The 17,861-nt window shown below is 38.0% G+C and overlaps 1 protein-coding gene across 2 annotated transcripts in view; it reads right to left on the reverse strand.

The window, feature by feature from the left end:
- Positions 1-2,038: 2,038 nt before the first annotated feature.
- The window catches only part of ash1l (ash1 (absent, small, or homeotic)-like), a 29,477-nt gene continuing 13,654 nt past the window's right edge, over positions 2,039-17,861 (reverse strand). For both annotated transcript variants that reach the window (XM_079590636.1, XM_079590637.1), the window contains exons 6-27: positions 17,555-17,728; positions 17,369-17,463; positions 16,979-17,052; positions 16,564-16,609; positions 16,279-16,387; positions 15,943-16,149; positions 14,694-14,840; positions 13,554-13,662; positions 11,983-12,144; positions 11,817-11,887; positions 11,470-11,642; positions 11,196-11,348; positions 10,694-10,748; positions 9,158-9,290; positions 8,593-8,862; positions 8,169-8,255; positions 7,879-7,969; positions 7,193-7,331; positions 6,329-6,501; positions 6,030-6,196; positions 3,945-4,440; positions 2,039-3,287 (exon numbers count right to left, since the gene is read on the reverse strand). In XM_079590636.1, the coding sequence (XP_079446762.1) occupies positions 3,196-3,287; positions 3,945-4,440; positions 6,030-6,196; positions 6,329-6,501; positions 7,193-7,331; positions 7,879-7,969; positions 8,169-8,255; positions 8,593-8,862; positions 9,158-9,290; positions 10,694-10,748; positions 11,196-11,348; positions 11,470-11,642; positions 11,817-11,887; positions 11,983-12,144; positions 13,554-13,662; positions 14,694-14,840; positions 15,943-16,149; positions 16,279-16,387; positions 16,564-16,609; positions 16,979-17,052; positions 17,369-17,463; positions 17,555-17,728 (3,223 nt within the window). In that variant the 3' untranslated portion in view covers positions 2,039-3,195. The remainder of the gene's footprint in view (positions 3,288-3,944; positions 4,441-6,029; positions 6,197-6,328; positions 6,502-7,192; positions 7,332-7,878; positions 7,970-8,168; positions 8,256-8,592; positions 8,863-9,157; positions 9,291-10,693; positions 10,749-11,195; positions 11,349-11,469; positions 11,643-11,816; positions 11,888-11,982; positions 12,145-13,553; positions 13,663-14,693; positions 14,841-15,942; positions 16,150-16,278; positions 16,388-16,563; positions 16,610-16,978; positions 17,053-17,368; positions 17,464-17,554; positions 17,729-17,861) is intronic.

Genomic DNA, 17,861 nt, shown 5'->3' on the forward strand with positions numbered 1-17,861 from the left:
GGTGTGCGTTTCCCAAAACCATAGAACTATGGTCGCAAGTTCCGTCGTTACCAATAGAATTCAATGGAAATTGCGATCACAGTTGCCAACGATGTTTCTGGAACACGCACCCCTGATGGATAAACCCCAGATATCATAATGTGTAAGTAATTACTAGAAATAATAACACATTTATTTAAAAGAGACTGCAGGATGGTTTAAAAAACAAACGAAATAATGTCGGCTACATCTATTGAATTAAAAATAAAATATATTTAGCAAATTGTATTTGTATTTTTTTCTGGAGGTTTTATAGGAAGAGATGACCTACAGACTAAATACATTAATAAATGTTTTCATAAATATATGACAGCTATGAAGCCTTACAAAAAAAGGTATATTTTTGTAATAAAGTTGGTATAAAGTTGTAATATTTCCTACATGTAAAGTCTATTGTAAATTACTGAGTCCAAAGTTTTGATCAAATAAAGAGAAAATCAAAGTACAAGGCACACATGCGTTAAGAACATTACAGTGAGGATTTAAAGAATCAAGAATCAGTAACTACATCAATGTCAATATATGTGAAAACATCGGTGATTATATCTGGCATTAATTAAATTACACAGCATTAAAATACAAGGTATTTATTAAGTTAGTGTTTTCTTTGCAAATGTATTTGGCAGTTCAAATGATGGTACACAATGTCAATGTGCTACGCAATAGTTAAAATTCACTTTATTTGAAGATGTATTGACTGTCCATACAATTAAAATACGATTTGTCTGTATACCTGGAGTAATAATGGTTATGACCTAGTAAAGAACTGCATCACAGATTCTCTGCTAAATGTATGAGCAACAGGCAAGTATATTCACAATAATGTAGTGCTTTTTATTAAAAAACAAACAAACAAACAAAACAAATAGAATATAAAACAAAACAAAAAAAGTAAAAACCAACAGCATCTTCATGACTTTATAATTACAAACTTTGAACCAGAGTGGAAGAAGTTTCGACAAACTGTACACAACATCACAAAATGCCTGCCAGTCTGTCCATATACAATGCTTGCATCTTATTTTGTGATTGTCTAAAAATAACTAAACAAATCACACAAAAACACACAAATACAAGAAATACAAGCATTATATTTATGACCGCTATCACAAAAAAAAAAAAAACAGAACAATCTTTTCTCATTTGAAGAACAAAAAATTAAAAAGGAGATTAAGAACATGATATCGGGTTGACAGCTTCTTTTCTGCCAAAATATCATTTTACATTTTTATGTTGGTTTGTTTTTTTAGTGTTCAACACTTTGCAGCAAAAAAAACGAGGAACATTATATCTTTTTCTCCTCAAAAAGTAATAATAATAATAATTATAATAATGTTCATATTAATTATTACAGTGACAGGTGCCAGGTCTGGGCTCACTGCGGTGTCCCCTTCGACAAAGTTCATCAGACAATCCTCCCTCTCGAAATGCGCTAATTCATGTTTTTGGGTAACAAGGTTTCAGACGGTTTATGGAAATTTGAAGCGATTATTAATTATAATGTCTGCCACTTTCTCCTCCACTTCTCGTAAAGTTACATGTGACAGTTCTGTCGATACAAATCGTTTAAGAATGGTAATAATAATAACAATAATAATAATACATATAGGGCTGAATCCTGTACAATACAATACACAAAATCCATTATCAAGATATTGCTTTTGGAGACATTTCTCACATTTTCCTGTCTGTATATATACATAGCTTGGCACTATACAACTTTCCGTTTGTTTGTCAGTTTTCATTGTTGTTTTTTTCCGTGTCGGTCCATCTAAGGGGTTTGAAATACTTATCTGTCATAGCTGAAGCTTTAAGGGCAAAAAAAAAAATCTCATCGTGATTTTGTATATAAACATTCTCCATGGCAACCTGAAAGGCCATAAATTTTTTTTAAAGAAAATGAAAAGAAAATGACAATACTAAAACCTCGACCCAAACCCCATCCCACCCGCCCTACAAACCACAAAAAATATGACATCACATGATTCAATAAGTTCTTGTGGATTCATGAATTTAACTGTTTATTAACTGCTTAGTCAAGCCCTTAGTTGTTTCCTCTTTCGTATTTATATTATCAGAATGGGCTCACACACACACACACACACACGCTCACAAACACCGTAAAGAATCTCACACACTACCATAAACAAAAAAACGCTCAAGATCATGGCATTCTAAGGCGTTATATATATTTAAAGCCAGCGCGCCTCCACTGCTAGATTTTGTTTTGTTGTTTTTTCTTTTAGCTGGTGAATTAAATACTTTTTTAAAAAAGGGGGCGGGGCTGGCACCCACTCTAACCAATCACAATGCCCACGATAACAGAAGCGAAACATTCCAGCCCAGTCCCGAAGTCCCGAACTCACAAATATGGATACCCCCGTCGTGCTCCATTCCTAATGTGATTGCAGTATAACAAACAAAAAAAAACAAAAAAAGAAGGTAATATACTTATTTGTTTTGCTTTATCATACAGCATTCATCAATACTGTGTGAATGTTAGTGTGTCTTATCCGTACATCTCCGGGGAGCGAATGATGTCCGTGTTGTTAAAAGTGCAGTTAGCCAACGTTCTTTCTCAGCTCTCTCCTTTCTCTCTCTCTCGCGCTTCTCAGTCTACGGGCAGTGTGTGTGCGCTACACTGCACCTCCTATGTCGCTCTTAATTCTGTTTTATTTTTTGCCTCGTTCTGCTCTTTCTTGGTTGTTTTCAAGTCATTCCCACTGTAGACCACAAGGTGGCACCGGTCTCTCATTTGTTTTCTACTTGCAGCCGAAACGAAGGCAAAATTTAGTACCACGCGCTTCCTTAACAACTTAAGTCATTGGAGACGTTTGACCAGTAAAGTCGTAGTTCATCCATGACAATTGGGTTTGAATTTCAAGGCGCTTTTCTTCCGTTTCAACTTTCCTATGTGTGACACTTGCACTTTTGAAACGCATCAAGGTTGACGACTCGCAGCAAATTGCGTGTCCTCAGTGCACGTAGCTCAGGCTGGTCTCTCTTGTGGCTCCTTTAAAAAGAAACTGCAAGATATAAATATCCTCCCACCTCCATTTCCCCTCTTTTTTTTCAGGTGTAGTCCACCCCTGCTCCTCGTTATCCATTATTCTCTTGCTGCTCTGCAAGCGTGCTCAGCAGAGAGTGCTGTCAGCATTACTTCCTGCAAATAAATTCGCTCAGTCCAAGCGTCCGTCTGCGGAGGCGGCGACCAGAGCCTTCCTCGAGGAGATACGTCACATCTATCGCTGTAAAGGAGACATAAAGAAATTTGCCTTCATCAAACTTGCATTACATTAGTTGCAGTGTGGGGCTAAAAGAGCAGCTTATGTTTAAAAATTGTAAAAAAATTAAAAAAATTACATGTACATAAACAAGTCTCAGTTCTTGTGAATTGTTTTTTCAATGAATCAAAACAAAATATAGTTATACTAAATACTAAAACAAAGTATTATTAGTGTATATATATATATATATATATATATATATATATATATATATATATAAAATAATACATTATTGACCATAAACATTTATGGCTGAATCTGAATCAGCCAGGTCACATTTCAACCTAATTTTAAATTCAGAATATAAAAAATAAAAGTATATATTTTGTAGTAAATGTATATAGCTATATTAAATTTGAAACAAAGTAATACTATTATTAATATGAATATCATTTCCAATCTAAAACTGTATTTATAAATATATTTTAAAAAAATATTGCCCATAATAACATTCATGGGTGAATCTCACAAAAAAAAATCCTGGTCAAATTTCACCCCTAAAAAATGTAACCAAGTAAACATAATCAAAAAGAATGAACAGATTTGTGAAGGCAAGAATGGAATTAGGTTGCAAGATCCTGATGTGATGTAACTAAAGCCTAATATTCTCAGTCTTACCATTCTTGCTGGGCGCCCGATGCAGCAGATCGAGCAGAATCTTGTTCAATCGCTCTCTCTGCGCTTCCCTCCTTCCCAGGATTGATGGATGAAGAGGTGAAGAGGAGAGCAAGGCTGAGCATGGGGCATCCAACACGTCCCGCCCTCCTCCTCCTCCTCCCCTTTCCCGAGAGCCCTCGTCCATGTCTCTCGTCTCCCCTCTCTCCTCACCCTCCTCTTCTTCCTCCACGTCTTCCTCCTCTCCACCTGTCCTACTTTCCTGTGATGTGGATTGCTGGGGAACAGGGGTGCTTGAGTCCTCTTGAGAGGTCTCCACATCTCCCTCTGCTCCTCTTCCTCCGCCCTCGTCCCCATCTCTCGAGTAGCCGGCAGACAGCTGGTCACATGATGCGCTGGGGGAGGGGTCTTCATCGCAGTTTGTTGCACCTTTGGGCCGCTCACTCTTCCAGGCAGAACGGCCGCCGTTCCTCTTGTAGTTATCCGGCACATAGTGAGGCTGTAGAAAGAGAGATAAATTCATGAAAATTGAATGGAAGCACCTCGCCTACTTAAACTAGTTTAGATTCAAACAGTTAAGTGAGGAAAATACAGATACAATGTAATCAAATGAACAGACTCCATAATGCCACAATGATCTAAAACAGTAAAAATATGAAGAAAATATTATATTTACTAAAGGGCTGTCAACGTTAACGCATGCGCTTAATTTTTGTCCAGTTTAACACGCTAAAATATTTAACGCAGCATCCGTTAATTTTTGTCATCCTTTGGCTAGCTTTACATGATATGATCCCGCTCTTATTCATGCAAATGCAACCACAAGATTAAAAAGAACACGCTGCCTGTCTATGTGACACACACGATGCACACAATGATGCGCGCCAGTGTCGTGCGCACAGGCGGCGTACCAGAATACGTAATAATATATGTATATTAATTATTAACAATGTAATTTTGGCCAAAATAATATTTATGGAAGAATCTCAAACAATTGTCCAGGTCAAATTTCACCACCCTAACACACAATAATAATACTATTAACATTAATAAAGTTACTTAAATAAATAAATAAAACTATAAAACAAAACATTTGATATAGTACTAGATAAGTAATTTATAGGTGAATCTCTGAAAGAAATCTCCACACCAAATTTCAAAAAAAGAAAACATTGTGAAATATATTAAAACAAATAAGTAATAGATGTTATTAATATTACAAATAAGTATTCATATTCTTTACATAATTTCCCATCTAAAACTGTAAAAATATGAATAACATAAGTTAGTGACCATAATAACATTTATGGGTAAATCTCAGAAAGAAATGCCCATATCAAATTTCACTCCACACAAACATATTAATTAAAAAAGATAATAAATATACTTTGTAATATAATGTGATATAATTATATTAATAAAATGTATAATGTTACACATAATAATATTATTTATGTTGCCATGCAAAAAAAAATTGAGGTGCCAGGGTCTCTCTAAACCCCTCCCTTTAAAAGAGCTTCCTCTGCTCTGATTGGTCAGACAGCCCAGTGTGTTGTGATTGGTCTACTGCTTACAGCACGTATCAATATCTGATCTTCAGCTCCGGAAGCTTCCTCAGCGCTTGATACACAGGGACACGAACAGTTACGCTGACGTCGGTTTTACCGTATCAATTCCAGTGCTAGTCCTCATCCTTTGGAAGTGCATGCAAAGTGGATTCACAGCACAGAAAACAGCGTCTTCTCGACAACACGACATGTTGCTTCTCAGCTACAACTACAGTGTTTTGAGGGCGGGTCAAAGTAACGAAAACCATAGGCTGGCATTATGCAAATTTGTTACAAACCTACGTAGATACGTTACGAAAGTGAGACTGGAATTCCTGACTAATCGTTACGAAGTTCAGAATTGATTCTTTATTTTAGAAGACAATAACTTTATTTGTCATGCACTTTGACCTTTAAAACTTTGCAGACCTTTTACATTAACAAAGTTATTTTACACACTGCATGGAAGGTACTATTCGAAAAAGTATAATGATCTAAAACATCCGTCTTTATTTTTTTCCTTAAACATTTCACTACTCACAGAGAAGTCTCTCTTCGGCGCCAATCTTTTGGGGAAGTGGTTGAAAGCGTAGGGCTTGGTGCACACCGGGTATCGGTTGCGGTGGATCTTGTAGAACAGGTGTGCCGATTTATCCAGCCGGTAGTCGCAAATGTAAACGTCCTGTTCCTTTACCCCTTTCGGACGACCTGAATCCATTAGCAAGAGAAGCGCTCATTAGCATGCAGAGTGTGGTGTTTTCAGCATGGAACATCTGGTTCAGTATTTCTTGGATCTTACAGTTGATTTATTTAAAACGGTTGTATGTGTGAACGTCTCACCCTTGCAGTAAGTATACAGGTCCAACACACAGCACATCCCCACCACTGCCTCCAGTGGTATGATCTCATAGAGAGGCACTCGGAACAACTCGTTATGATAGAAGCGGCGGGAAGGAGAGTGGTGTGTTTCGTGGGGGCGGAAATAGTGATGACCAAAGGCAAACCTTTCACCTCTACAGAAAGAGAAAGAGAGTCCAGATCACATTTAAAGATATAGTTACCCCAAAAATTTAAATTCATTCCAAACCCGTAATACTTTGGTTCGTCTTCGGAACACAAATGAAGATCTTTTTGATGAAATCTGAGAGCTTTCTCTCCCTCCATTGACAGCTACGCAACTACCACTTTGAAGCTTCTAAAGTTTATAAAGAGATCGTAAAACTAACCCATATGAATTGAGCGATTTAGTCCAAATTTTCTGAAGAGACTCGATCACTTTATATCATGAACAGATTGAATTTAGGCTTTTATTCACATATAAACATTCATCAATACACACATCAGTTATGGTAAAGGGAAGCTCAAGCATATTCGCTTGAAGTGCAAGAACCAATGAGGTCCATTCTTGCGTTACGCAAGCATGTTTGAACATGCGTCAAGCAGGTTCGGTTGAGCTTCTGTTTTATGTTCATGGATCAATGTTTATATGTGAATAAAAGCCAATCAGAAAATTTGGACTAAACCTCTCTATTCATATGGATTAGTTTTACGATCTCTTTCTGAACTTTTTGAAGCGTCAAAGTGGTAGTTGGAGAGAGAAATCTCTCAGATGTCATTTTTAAAATAACTTCATTTGTGTTTAAGGTGTCCAAATAAAGAACTGAAGCAGAAAGTTTTCAATAGTGGGAGTGTGGGAAATCTCACTTTTCATTTTTCCAGAGTTTCTCGATACGGAAGATGTCCAGTTTGTCTCTGTTGATATGAGACAGGAGACGGTATGATTGACGCACCGGCTGGCCTTCTTGTGTGCGTCTGCTGTCCCGCATGAGGTACACACAGTCACCTACGAAAGCCACACGCAAACATAAATACATATATTGTATGCTTACAAATATAAAATCCAAACAGAACATCATTTCAACACATTTGAACAAAAATACCGTTAAAAATGGTTGAAATGTATTTGAAATTAAGTCTCTTATGCTCACCAAGGCGGCATTTATTTGATCAAAAATACAGTAAAAACAGACATATTTTGAAATAGTGTTACAATTTAAAAGAACTGTTCTCTATTTGAATATATTTCAAAATGTAATTTATTCCTGTGATGGCAAAGCTGAACTTTCAGCAGCCATGATCCACGTGAAAACCCTGATACATTTTTTCAGGATTCTCTGATGAATAGAAAGTTCAAAATGAACAGCATTTATTTGAAAAAGAAATCTTTTGCAACATTATAAATGTCTTTACTGTCACTTTCGATCAATTTAATGTGTCCTTCCTTGCTGAATAAAAGTATTCATTTCTTTTGTTTTAAAAGAATAATGTTCAAACTTTTGAACGGTAGAGTGGATTTAATTTCACAAACACACACACACACATGCACATACCCTGATGCAATAGTAAGTCATCACGCAGCAGGCATATATAATAGATGGATCCTGATTGGGCATAGCTGGGTTGGGGCACCATTGGGACTTCCTGTTGCAGCAATGAAAGGAAATGCATAAAAGACTAAATAAAAACCCTTTCAAAAGTTCAGAACTTCCTGAATGACAGAAGAGATCTTAATCTTAAAGTGACCTTTAAAATGTAGTGATAAGAGAGCATATGGCTGTTCTAAACACAGTCAGAGAGGAAGAATGAATAGTAAGGTTACACAGACTGAAAGGTCACATACCCTGTCAACTGGACGAGGGTCACACAGCTCACAGAGATAATGCTCCACTTCTGCCTCCAAACGCATGCAATCACAATGCTGCCACACCTGACAGACAGAAACATATATATTACAGACGGTTTCAAATCCATACACAACACATTACATGAACAATATGAATAATGAATAGTTAAATAGCTTACAATTGTTATTGTTAACTAAAACTACTAAAAGTATTTGTTGGTAATACAATAAAATATTTTTTTTTATAAAAACTATGAAATCTTTTGTAACATTACAAATGTCTTCAGTCACTTTTGATCAATTCAACACATCCTTGATGAGTAAGCCAAATCAATCATGTATCACAAATGGCGTGGGATGAGTTGCACACTAAATTTGAAAACTTATGTTTAGGGGTTTGTTGAAAAATCTGAGCACATACCATGCACTTCTCACACTGGATCATGAGCCCTTCGTCCTTGTACATGCCACAGATGCAGCGGATCACATCATCGTCTTTGTCGTGGCTGCCCCCTCCGTCATGGTGATTGTGGGCGTGGTCTCTCTCCAGCGAATCAGAGCTGTCGGCCTCACTGGCCGTCTCGCCCACAATCTCATCAATCTGGACGGCAGCCTCATGACGCGCGCCATAGTACGCCTTCCGCAGCCGGCACACGTCACGACCCACAGCAGACTTACGGCCATAATATTTCTGTAGAGAAGAAGAAGAGATTAAGGAAAGTGCTGCAGAATAAGCCAGAAAAGATTCTTTGAAGAGTTTTCTACAACTTAAAAAAAAAAAAGTTTTTCTAATGAGGACAAAATTGCTGAGTGCATCTTACAACTTATTTATTCATTATACTCGAGTACTTATATTAATTACAATGATTTCTATTCATTATAATTATCTGATTATCATTCATTATAATTATATCATAATGATTTACATTATAGACTACAGCAATCATATTTGTGAGTAAGAAAAGAGCCTGAAAAGTGTAACTAACCTCAGCATTGCGAAACACTTTGAGCATGTCCGCATCAAATGCCTCGACGGTTTTGTAGTGTCCAGTGAGGATCTGCTTCTCTATGGTACTGAGATCTAGTGGATCGGTGACCTTCTCATAGTACTGTATGTTTCTGTAGTCACACATGAACACGGTACAAAAAGTATTGCTATGAAGGATGATGACATTATAGTGACCGTAAGACTGTTCTCACTGCAGTTATTAATCATCAGACTTTCATAAGAACCATATCTGCAGGTCTCTGACAACTAAGGCAATGTTCAGACTGTCAGTCCAAATACAACTTTTGTGCATAACCGATTGGAATCTGATCATACTAAAATAAAAAATATCACATGAAATGCAAGTTTTACAAATCCGAGTTTTGAAATGCGAGTTTTGAGCCACATTCATATGTGGTTTGAAATCCTATTCAAATCGCATTTCTAAGCATCCGTTTCAGGCTGATGCTCTTATCGGATTTTGCACGTTTACGTAAAACGTAAACATGTCAGATGTTGTTATAGGAAACATGCTGAAAGTCGCTGCAGAAACAAGGTTGTGTTGATGCAAAGTGCCGGTCGAGTAGAAAGTTGCAATATAAGGGAGACATGTTTTGACGATATAAAGCTGCACATACCAGCCTCCTACAATTCTGCCGCTGCCTCATAAGACATAGGAGACTAGCACGGCGGCTACATATTGTCATATTGTAAATAAGACAACATTTGTATTGCAAACCCTTCCATGTTGCTGTTGTTGTTTTTGGTGTATCCCGATCAACACAACATCATTGCCATTGAAACCAATGCAGATATATATTAATTTAGATCAGATTCCAGTCGGACGCACAAATAATCGGATTTGGACTGACAGTGTGAACATAGCCTAAAGGCCCTGATATACTTATGGCGAAGTTCATTTTTGTTCTTGGCTTAGGGGTAAAAAGAAGTTTGAAATGCGCAAGCTGTGGTATACTGTTAGCGAACATCCCGCTGCCACCCACACTGCTGAGAGCGGTGTGTAGATGAATTTGTATATGTGCTGCTCGCTTTACGTTCAACACCACAATAAACACACGTAACAGCAGTGAGAAAACTAAATTTCTACTATAAAGCAGCTCTCCAGCTCTTATTCATGACGTCTGACCTCGACAAACTGAACAAAAGAAATGAACCGGAGAAAAGTTCCACATCAAATAAGGGAGAGCCTCAGAGCACACCTAGCTATTACATCATCACCACGGACCAATGGTAGTATGAAGGTGTTTAACAGCCGATTATATACTTTTACGGAAAGTTCACTTTGGAAAGCAGTTTCGAACTCCCAAAATGAACTCCAAACTAACTTTGTTTTGGCCTGATTTTGTTTCGAAAAAAACCTCACAAGTTCGTTCTTCAAGTTCGCTTGAAGTATATCAGGGCCTTGAGCCTCTGTCTGCAGACCATTTAATACCAAATAAATCGCACCAAATAACTACAAAGTGCATATTCATATTGTAAATAATCTGTATTAAGAACATAATATTGTTCTCACCTCTTCCTAGAAGGCAGGTTAAGCAGCGGAGCAGCAAGAGTCTGACCAGATGAATCTTCAAAGTACAAGAAAGTGAGAGTGTAAGTGCAAACAAGTCTCATGACACTGAAGCAATAAAACAAAAATGCACTAAGATTAAATTGAAATTAGATTCAACATTCTAGATGAAATCAAAAGTAAAGCCTTTTGCAGAATCGCATACCTCACTAATTGAATTTTGCATAACTAAATCGTTTAAAATGATATTTCCATCAGAACAAATAACTAACGAGCGTCAACGTTTAGTAACAAAGTTCACAACTGATTACAGTCCAGTCAACCAAACTGAGAAATGCATGTCAAACTCAGTGTAACTCCATTATGCCACGATTACGACTTTGGTTAATGAAAATGATTATGCAGCAATTAAAGCGACCGCCAACAACAAGATCGATAGCATAAACTGCAGGTTTTTATGGGTTTATGTGTGATGGTATGACTGAATGAATTAGTGTCGGTTTACCCTTGTAGCTTGTGATCATGTCACAGATCTCTTTGAAGATGTGTGCCAGGCGTGCAGTGCGTGTAACTTCCGTGTTCTCCTCGGCTGCCGCAAGTCTGCGTGTGCGAACAGAGCGTGACGTCTGCAGCGCTGAGAACTGAGTCAGAAATACATCTGGGAAAAAGAAACAAACAATGCTAATCATGATTTACTAACTGTCTGAATAATCAAAAGCAGTAAATGACAAACTTGCATGGATAATATTAGTCAGCTGGCATGCATGTTAATCACACACCTGACTTGATGTTGCCGTCATCGCGGATGACTCCTCCCCAGCGTGTGTAAATAGACAGGCTGCTGTTCTCCCTCTCTCGCTCTCTCTCTCCCTCACGCTTCAGAAGTTCCTGTTTCTCCCGCATCTTCTCCCAATTCCGCAGCAGGAACACTCGATGTTTCAGCACAAAGTTCCTGAATTAAACAAGAAATCAGTGGAGGATGTCTGGGCCTTTACTATGAGATATTAGGCATTTATAACATAGGCCATTTGCAAGTTGAAGTAAGTTGAAATAAAAATAAAGATAGATAGACATAAAAAAAACATTGCATGCATTAATGCATTAGACTTGTGTGATGGGATCCTACCTCTCTCTGTTTGACATGGGCTTCATTAAAAGGTGTTGGTAAAACTTGCTGCTATCACTGGACTCTTCCTCCTTATGTCAAACAGAAGAAAAGAGTTTTGCCTTAGGACTATGCTGCCAACAGTAGCCAACAGAACTGCATCATTATTGAATTAACTGTCTCATACCCGCTTCTTCAGTGAATGTTTGGACTTGCGTTTCTCTTTCAGTCTCCCAAGCCTTCGGGCTCCGCCCCCTGATGCGCCCCCTTTCCCAGGCAGTCCATTGATTCGCTGGCTCTTCCCGCCAATGATGCCACGGCAACCCTCTGAGCCACACTTGCAGGCTTGCTGCATAGCAACAAGAGCAGAGAAACATTATCATTTGGCAAGCAAGAAAGAAATGTGGTTCAATTCACTAGCAATCACAAATACACATCAAAATAAGCATATAAAAATTTTGAGATTTATAAAAATATATAAAAGTAAGATTCTGCTTAATAGTAAATACATGTAAACTGTCTGAGTAACATGCCCACTACACTATTTTTCATTGTCTGAGTAACATGTCCACTTCACTGTTTTTCATTGTATGAGGTAACATGTCCACTTCACTGTTTTTCATTGTATGGTCTTGTAAATAATTGTAACCATAGTTATAATATATTATAATACTTGTTACGCCTTTAGAAAATATAATGCATTAAAACTCATGACCAACAAGAAATCTGCAAATATTATACTGCACTTTAACTTTGGTTACAATTATATATGAAAAGATATAATGCATTAAAACTTACATTACCTTCACAATGCATTACACATAAAGGATTTAATTAAAGTGTTAACAAAATAAAAATATTATATATAATCAGGGCTTGACATTAACACACGCCAACCCACGGGTGGATTTCATCAGTGGTGTGTAACGCAGTCACTCCTACTAGCCACTTTGGCGGGTTGAATTTTATATAAATATATAATTTTTCTCAATTGTAGTCTTTTAAAAAGGCATCTGAAATAATAAACTAAGTGCAATGTAGTGTTGTCAAAAATACAGATTTTTTGGTGGATATCAATACTGAAATATCTGAAACGCTTCCAATACTTATTCTCCACAGAATAGATTCACGATACCACCTGCGCTTTCTCGCTCTCTCATTTCTCCGACAGCGAATTGACACACAAACACGCTTCCCCTGACTCATCATTTTATTTGCTCTGGATGAATATTATTGGTGTTACAGGGCTTGAATTTCGCCGTGGGATTGGGCTTATTGCCGTTCTTGGAGAGTATTCACGTAAACACAATAAGTTGTGTTTTAAGTGAACGTAAACACAACAATTGAGAAAGAAAACACATGTGTAACAGTATATGCTGCCAAATTATGAGATAATATTAAATATATCTATATGGCAGTTTTTCCCCATGGTATCGATGTCAAAATTGTGGCCAGTAAAAATGCTGAGTGGCTAGTAACTTTAGAAAACCACTAGCCACAGTGGCTGGTGAGCAAAAAAGTTAAATGTCTGTATTTAATGTATTATATATCATGTTATTTGGAGTCCCAACCCTTCTAGATTCTGTGGCTGGAAGAATCCGGTGGCTATGAGTGACTGAATCAGCACCAGCGATCTGGACGAATGGAGTACAAGCATCCGCAACAAAACACAGCTGCGTGTTCATGTGTATGTACATGCTTCAGACAGGCATGTTCCTGACATGCGGGACATGGGTGACTGCGACTCTTTTAACATACCTGTTCTTCCATGTTGAAGGAGTGGAAGTTGTAGTCATATGTCAGCTCTATTCCGCTGTTGATGTCTTTCAGAGCGAACAGACCAATACGGTACACTCCATTCACCGACCTGAGAGAAAGAGACAGATTCATGATTTAAACTCAACATTCAACCTCAGTCAGGATTCTACAGCAATTATGAAACAAATTGTTACAGCCCTAATAATCTGATCAGACAAGCAATGTTCAACTTTTTATATATCCTTTACAATTCAAACATTTGGGGTGAGCAAGTTTTTGAAAAAAAGTATCATATGCTCATCAAGGCTGCATTTACTTGATTAAAAATACAGTCAAAACTGTAATATTGTGGTAATATTATTTAATATATTGTAGCTACATTGAGTCTGAGTGTCGATCTTTTAAATGAAATGAACTCAAGCCATCAGCATGTCAAGCAACATCAAGCATTGTGGACTTGATATTGAGAAAACTGTGAGTTGTACAATATGCAATAAAGTAGAATGAGGCCATTTTGGCACAGATGTGGGTGTGTGTGCACTCTAACAGCTAAACACTGGGCAGCACAGCTGTGTCCCCCACCCTAAAACACAAGCTTCAGATAATCGCTCTTGTGTGAAAAGATGGATGATCTGCCACCATTCAGCCTACAAGCACAGTTTTTAATGTGTGTATGTGTGCGTGAAGGAGGAAAAAAACGTAGACAGAGCAAGAGATGGAAGAGATAACATTTTTCTGTAGACTGTGTGTGTACATAAACGCCCGACGTGTCTGTAATTGTGTTACGGTACCAAGCAGATGTTGGCTACTGACCTGGATCTTGAGTTCACGATCCTGTTGCTAATATATAATCTTTATGTTTCAACTAATTACACTAATTTATTATGAAATGGTTTCAACACCTTGTGTAAAAGGGAAAAATGTGACCTTCCTCATGAAATTTTCAACATGACCATGCCTTGTTCCTAATACAGCAATTTCTAGAGGATAAAGTCATTGCTTACTAAGTACTCGTGGTTGTCCACGTCCCCACTGACTCACCGTTAAAAATGACCTTTCTGTTTCTGAATTCATCAGAAGCTGTTGGGATTTTATTGCCATACTTCAACAGTGACTCATCAACGGTCTCGTTTCACTCACCATTTCTGCATCTCACAGTTGGGCTCGCAGCTGTGGTTGACAAAGCGAGCCTCGTTGCCCATGCGGTAGCTGTCGATGACCATGCCGCTGTCCAGGTTCAGACAGTAGTTGCCGCTGTGGGAGAAGTACTGCTCCATCATGCGACTCCTAAACATAAAAGACAATAAATAATATAATTAAAATAATACACACCATTTCATAAAGGTTAAGGTAGTGTTTATTTTCTATTTATATTAATTCATTATAAAAATAATGTATTATAAAAAAATATAAATTAATTAATCTAAAAACCTGTTTTATAACTGTTTAATATTTAAAATTCAATCAGTAAGAGCAGAGTGTGCACAGCAATAGCACAGATGTACATCAAATATTGCAATCCACAAAACATAAAGGGAGGAATATCAGAGTTTAAAAGAGGACAAATTGTTGGTGCTGGCTCATCTGTGACCGGAACAGCAAGTCTTTATGGTGTATCGAGAGATATGGTATTCAGGGTAATGTCGGCATACCACCACGTAGGACGAACCACATCTAACAGGAGTAACTGTCGATGCAAGAGGAAGCTGTCTGAAAGGGATGTTCAGGTACTAACTCGGATTGCATCCAAAAAAACATAAAACCACAACTGCCCAACACTCTACAGAACTAAATCTCCAGTTTCCACCAGAACTGTTTGTCGGAAGCTCCAGAGGGTCAATATTCATGGTCGGGCTGCTATAGCCAAACCTTTGGTCACTCGTGCCAATGCCAAATGTTGGTTTCATTGGTGCCAACAGTATAAATCTTGGGCTGTGGACAATGTGAAACATGTATTGTTCTCTAATGAGTCCACCTTCACTGTCTTTCCCACATCCGTTACGGGAGTTACGGTGTGGAGAAGCTCCAAAGAGGCTTAACATCCGGACTGTTGATGCCCAGAGTGAAGCATGGGGTGGATCAGTGTTGGTTTGGGCTGCAATATCACGGCATTCCCTAATGTGTTCAATGGGCACTTTGACGAGGACTACCAAACCATTTGGGAGGACCATGTGCACCTAATGGTTCAAACATTGCACCCTGAAGGGGGTGGCGGGTATCAGCATGATAATGCACCAATACACACAATAAAATGGCTCAAAATCCCTCTGGCTACTGTGCAGGACTTGTATCTGTCATTCCCAGGTTGGACAATACCAAATTTTAGCACGTTCAAACTAGTTGAGGTCTGTGTCTCATTTTTGTGGTTTACAGCCAAAATGCGGCTAACCTGAACTCATGTTCGCTGACCACCTCTCCCAAGTACTCGATGATGAATTGGCCGGAGCGTAGGGGCTGCTTGGTGCGGATCCCCCAGCCCTTCCCCTCAGCTCGGAAACGCTCAAGGCACTGGACCCAATCATGCTTCTGGATATGCTGGTTATCACACTGATCACCACTCGGACATGTACTTGGAGAACACTCAGCAAAGATCATCCTGAGACAGAGAGAGATGAGAAACAAATGGGATCCACATTATGAACTACAATTGCACTAATGAGTGTGCATAGAAGATGATGTAAGCCTCTTAAGACTGGTCCAAAAATAAGTATTTAATTGCCGTTACCTGTTTAGACAGTCGTCCTGACACCCCCTCTCGCCGTGGTCTTCAGGCGCCCTGCAGTTACAAGTAGTGGCTTCATAGCCAGAAAGAGGCTTCACATCCACATAGACATCTAATTGAAAAAATATGAATGCGTTACTCTTAATCATCTGCAAGCATGCACACAAAAGACAATACAAAAATGAGAGCAGTCCTGAAAATCAACAACTTCCAGTCCTGAAAATCAGTATATTTATGGAAACAGATGCATGTTCTGGGCAGTGATCAAAACAATAAAAATGTGCTTACTGGATCTGATCTTCTTGTAGAGAGGCACATCAGGTCTCTTGTGGAGCTACAAAGATTAATCTTTTATTAGAAAGATTTTTGCAAGTATTCAGACATTAAACTGCTAAAAATCTATTTAAATATTAAAACTTGTTTTTAGAAAATATATCCTGAATTAATTTTAATTTTATAACCCTTTGGCAAATAATTTGTTCATAAACCTCACTAATTATTGTTAGATTTATGCTTATGAGATATATTCTCTGAAAACAAGTCTTATCTTACAAGTTAAGATAAGGTTAAGATTACAATGTATCTTGTGTTAAGGATGTTTATGACTGAATTAAAATACTGAATACAATTATTTTTGCAGCAAAAAACATAAATGACAAATGCAGCAGTCAACTCAAGGAAAGATGTGGTTTTAAGGAGCTACCTGATCATGTTTCCAAAGCCACAGGATGTCATAAGGCAGCTGGAAATCAATGCGTTTCTGTCTCAAGTATTTCCCTGGACAAACACCAAAGACAAATTGCAGTTATTAGTTCAGTCGCTTTGTCCTTTAAATTGAGGCTGCCCCACTCCAATATTGAATCAACGAATCACCTCATAACTCATAGACCATAACTAATCAGCCTGATTGCCCATGAGGCCATACATAATAAACTGGTTAGGAATGACAATGAAAGCTGTTTACCAATACAAGTCCACAAGCGTATTTGTTTATATAATAGTTATTTAAAAATGTTATGTCGAAAATCCTACTGTCGACTAAACAGCAATTAGACATTGTGCTAAACTAAGTCAGCATAAAGGAAAAACTCACCAACATGAATGGGAGCAGGTAGAAGGCCATACTCATGTTCACCTGGAGTGTATTCTAACTTCTCCTTCTTTAGCTGTAGCAGCTGACTGCGAGGACTGATGGGGAAATGCAGAAAGGTTACTTTTATTTACCTGGGAGATGAATGTTAGATTATAAAACGGGCTTGCTGAACATGTTCACCCTTACTCATCAGTCTTGTACACGTCAGAGTAAAGCCCCGCCTTTTGAAATTTCTTTTTGGGTGGTCTAGCAACTCTCTTTTCCCGTTGAGTGGTCACTGATGGGGTTGGGGCTTGTTCCACAGTAGTAGGGCCTGCGCACTCTGGGGAGGACTGGCTATCAGGTTTTCCCTCCAGTGCACTGCAAATAAAAAACAATTATATATAATGAGATTAAGTAAAAATAATGAAAAATACCATCTGCATTTTTGGGGAGCTTTTTGACCACGACATGGAGCCAGAAAGTAGATTGGCCAATTATTATATATTTCATG

This window comes from Phoxinus phoxinus (genome assembly GCF_949152265.1).
Source record: "Phoxinus phoxinus genome assembly, chromosome: 19".
In the NCBI taxonomy this organism is placed as follows: Eukaryota; Metazoa; Chordata; class Actinopteri; order Cypriniformes; family Leuciscidae; genus Phoxinus; species Phoxinus phoxinus.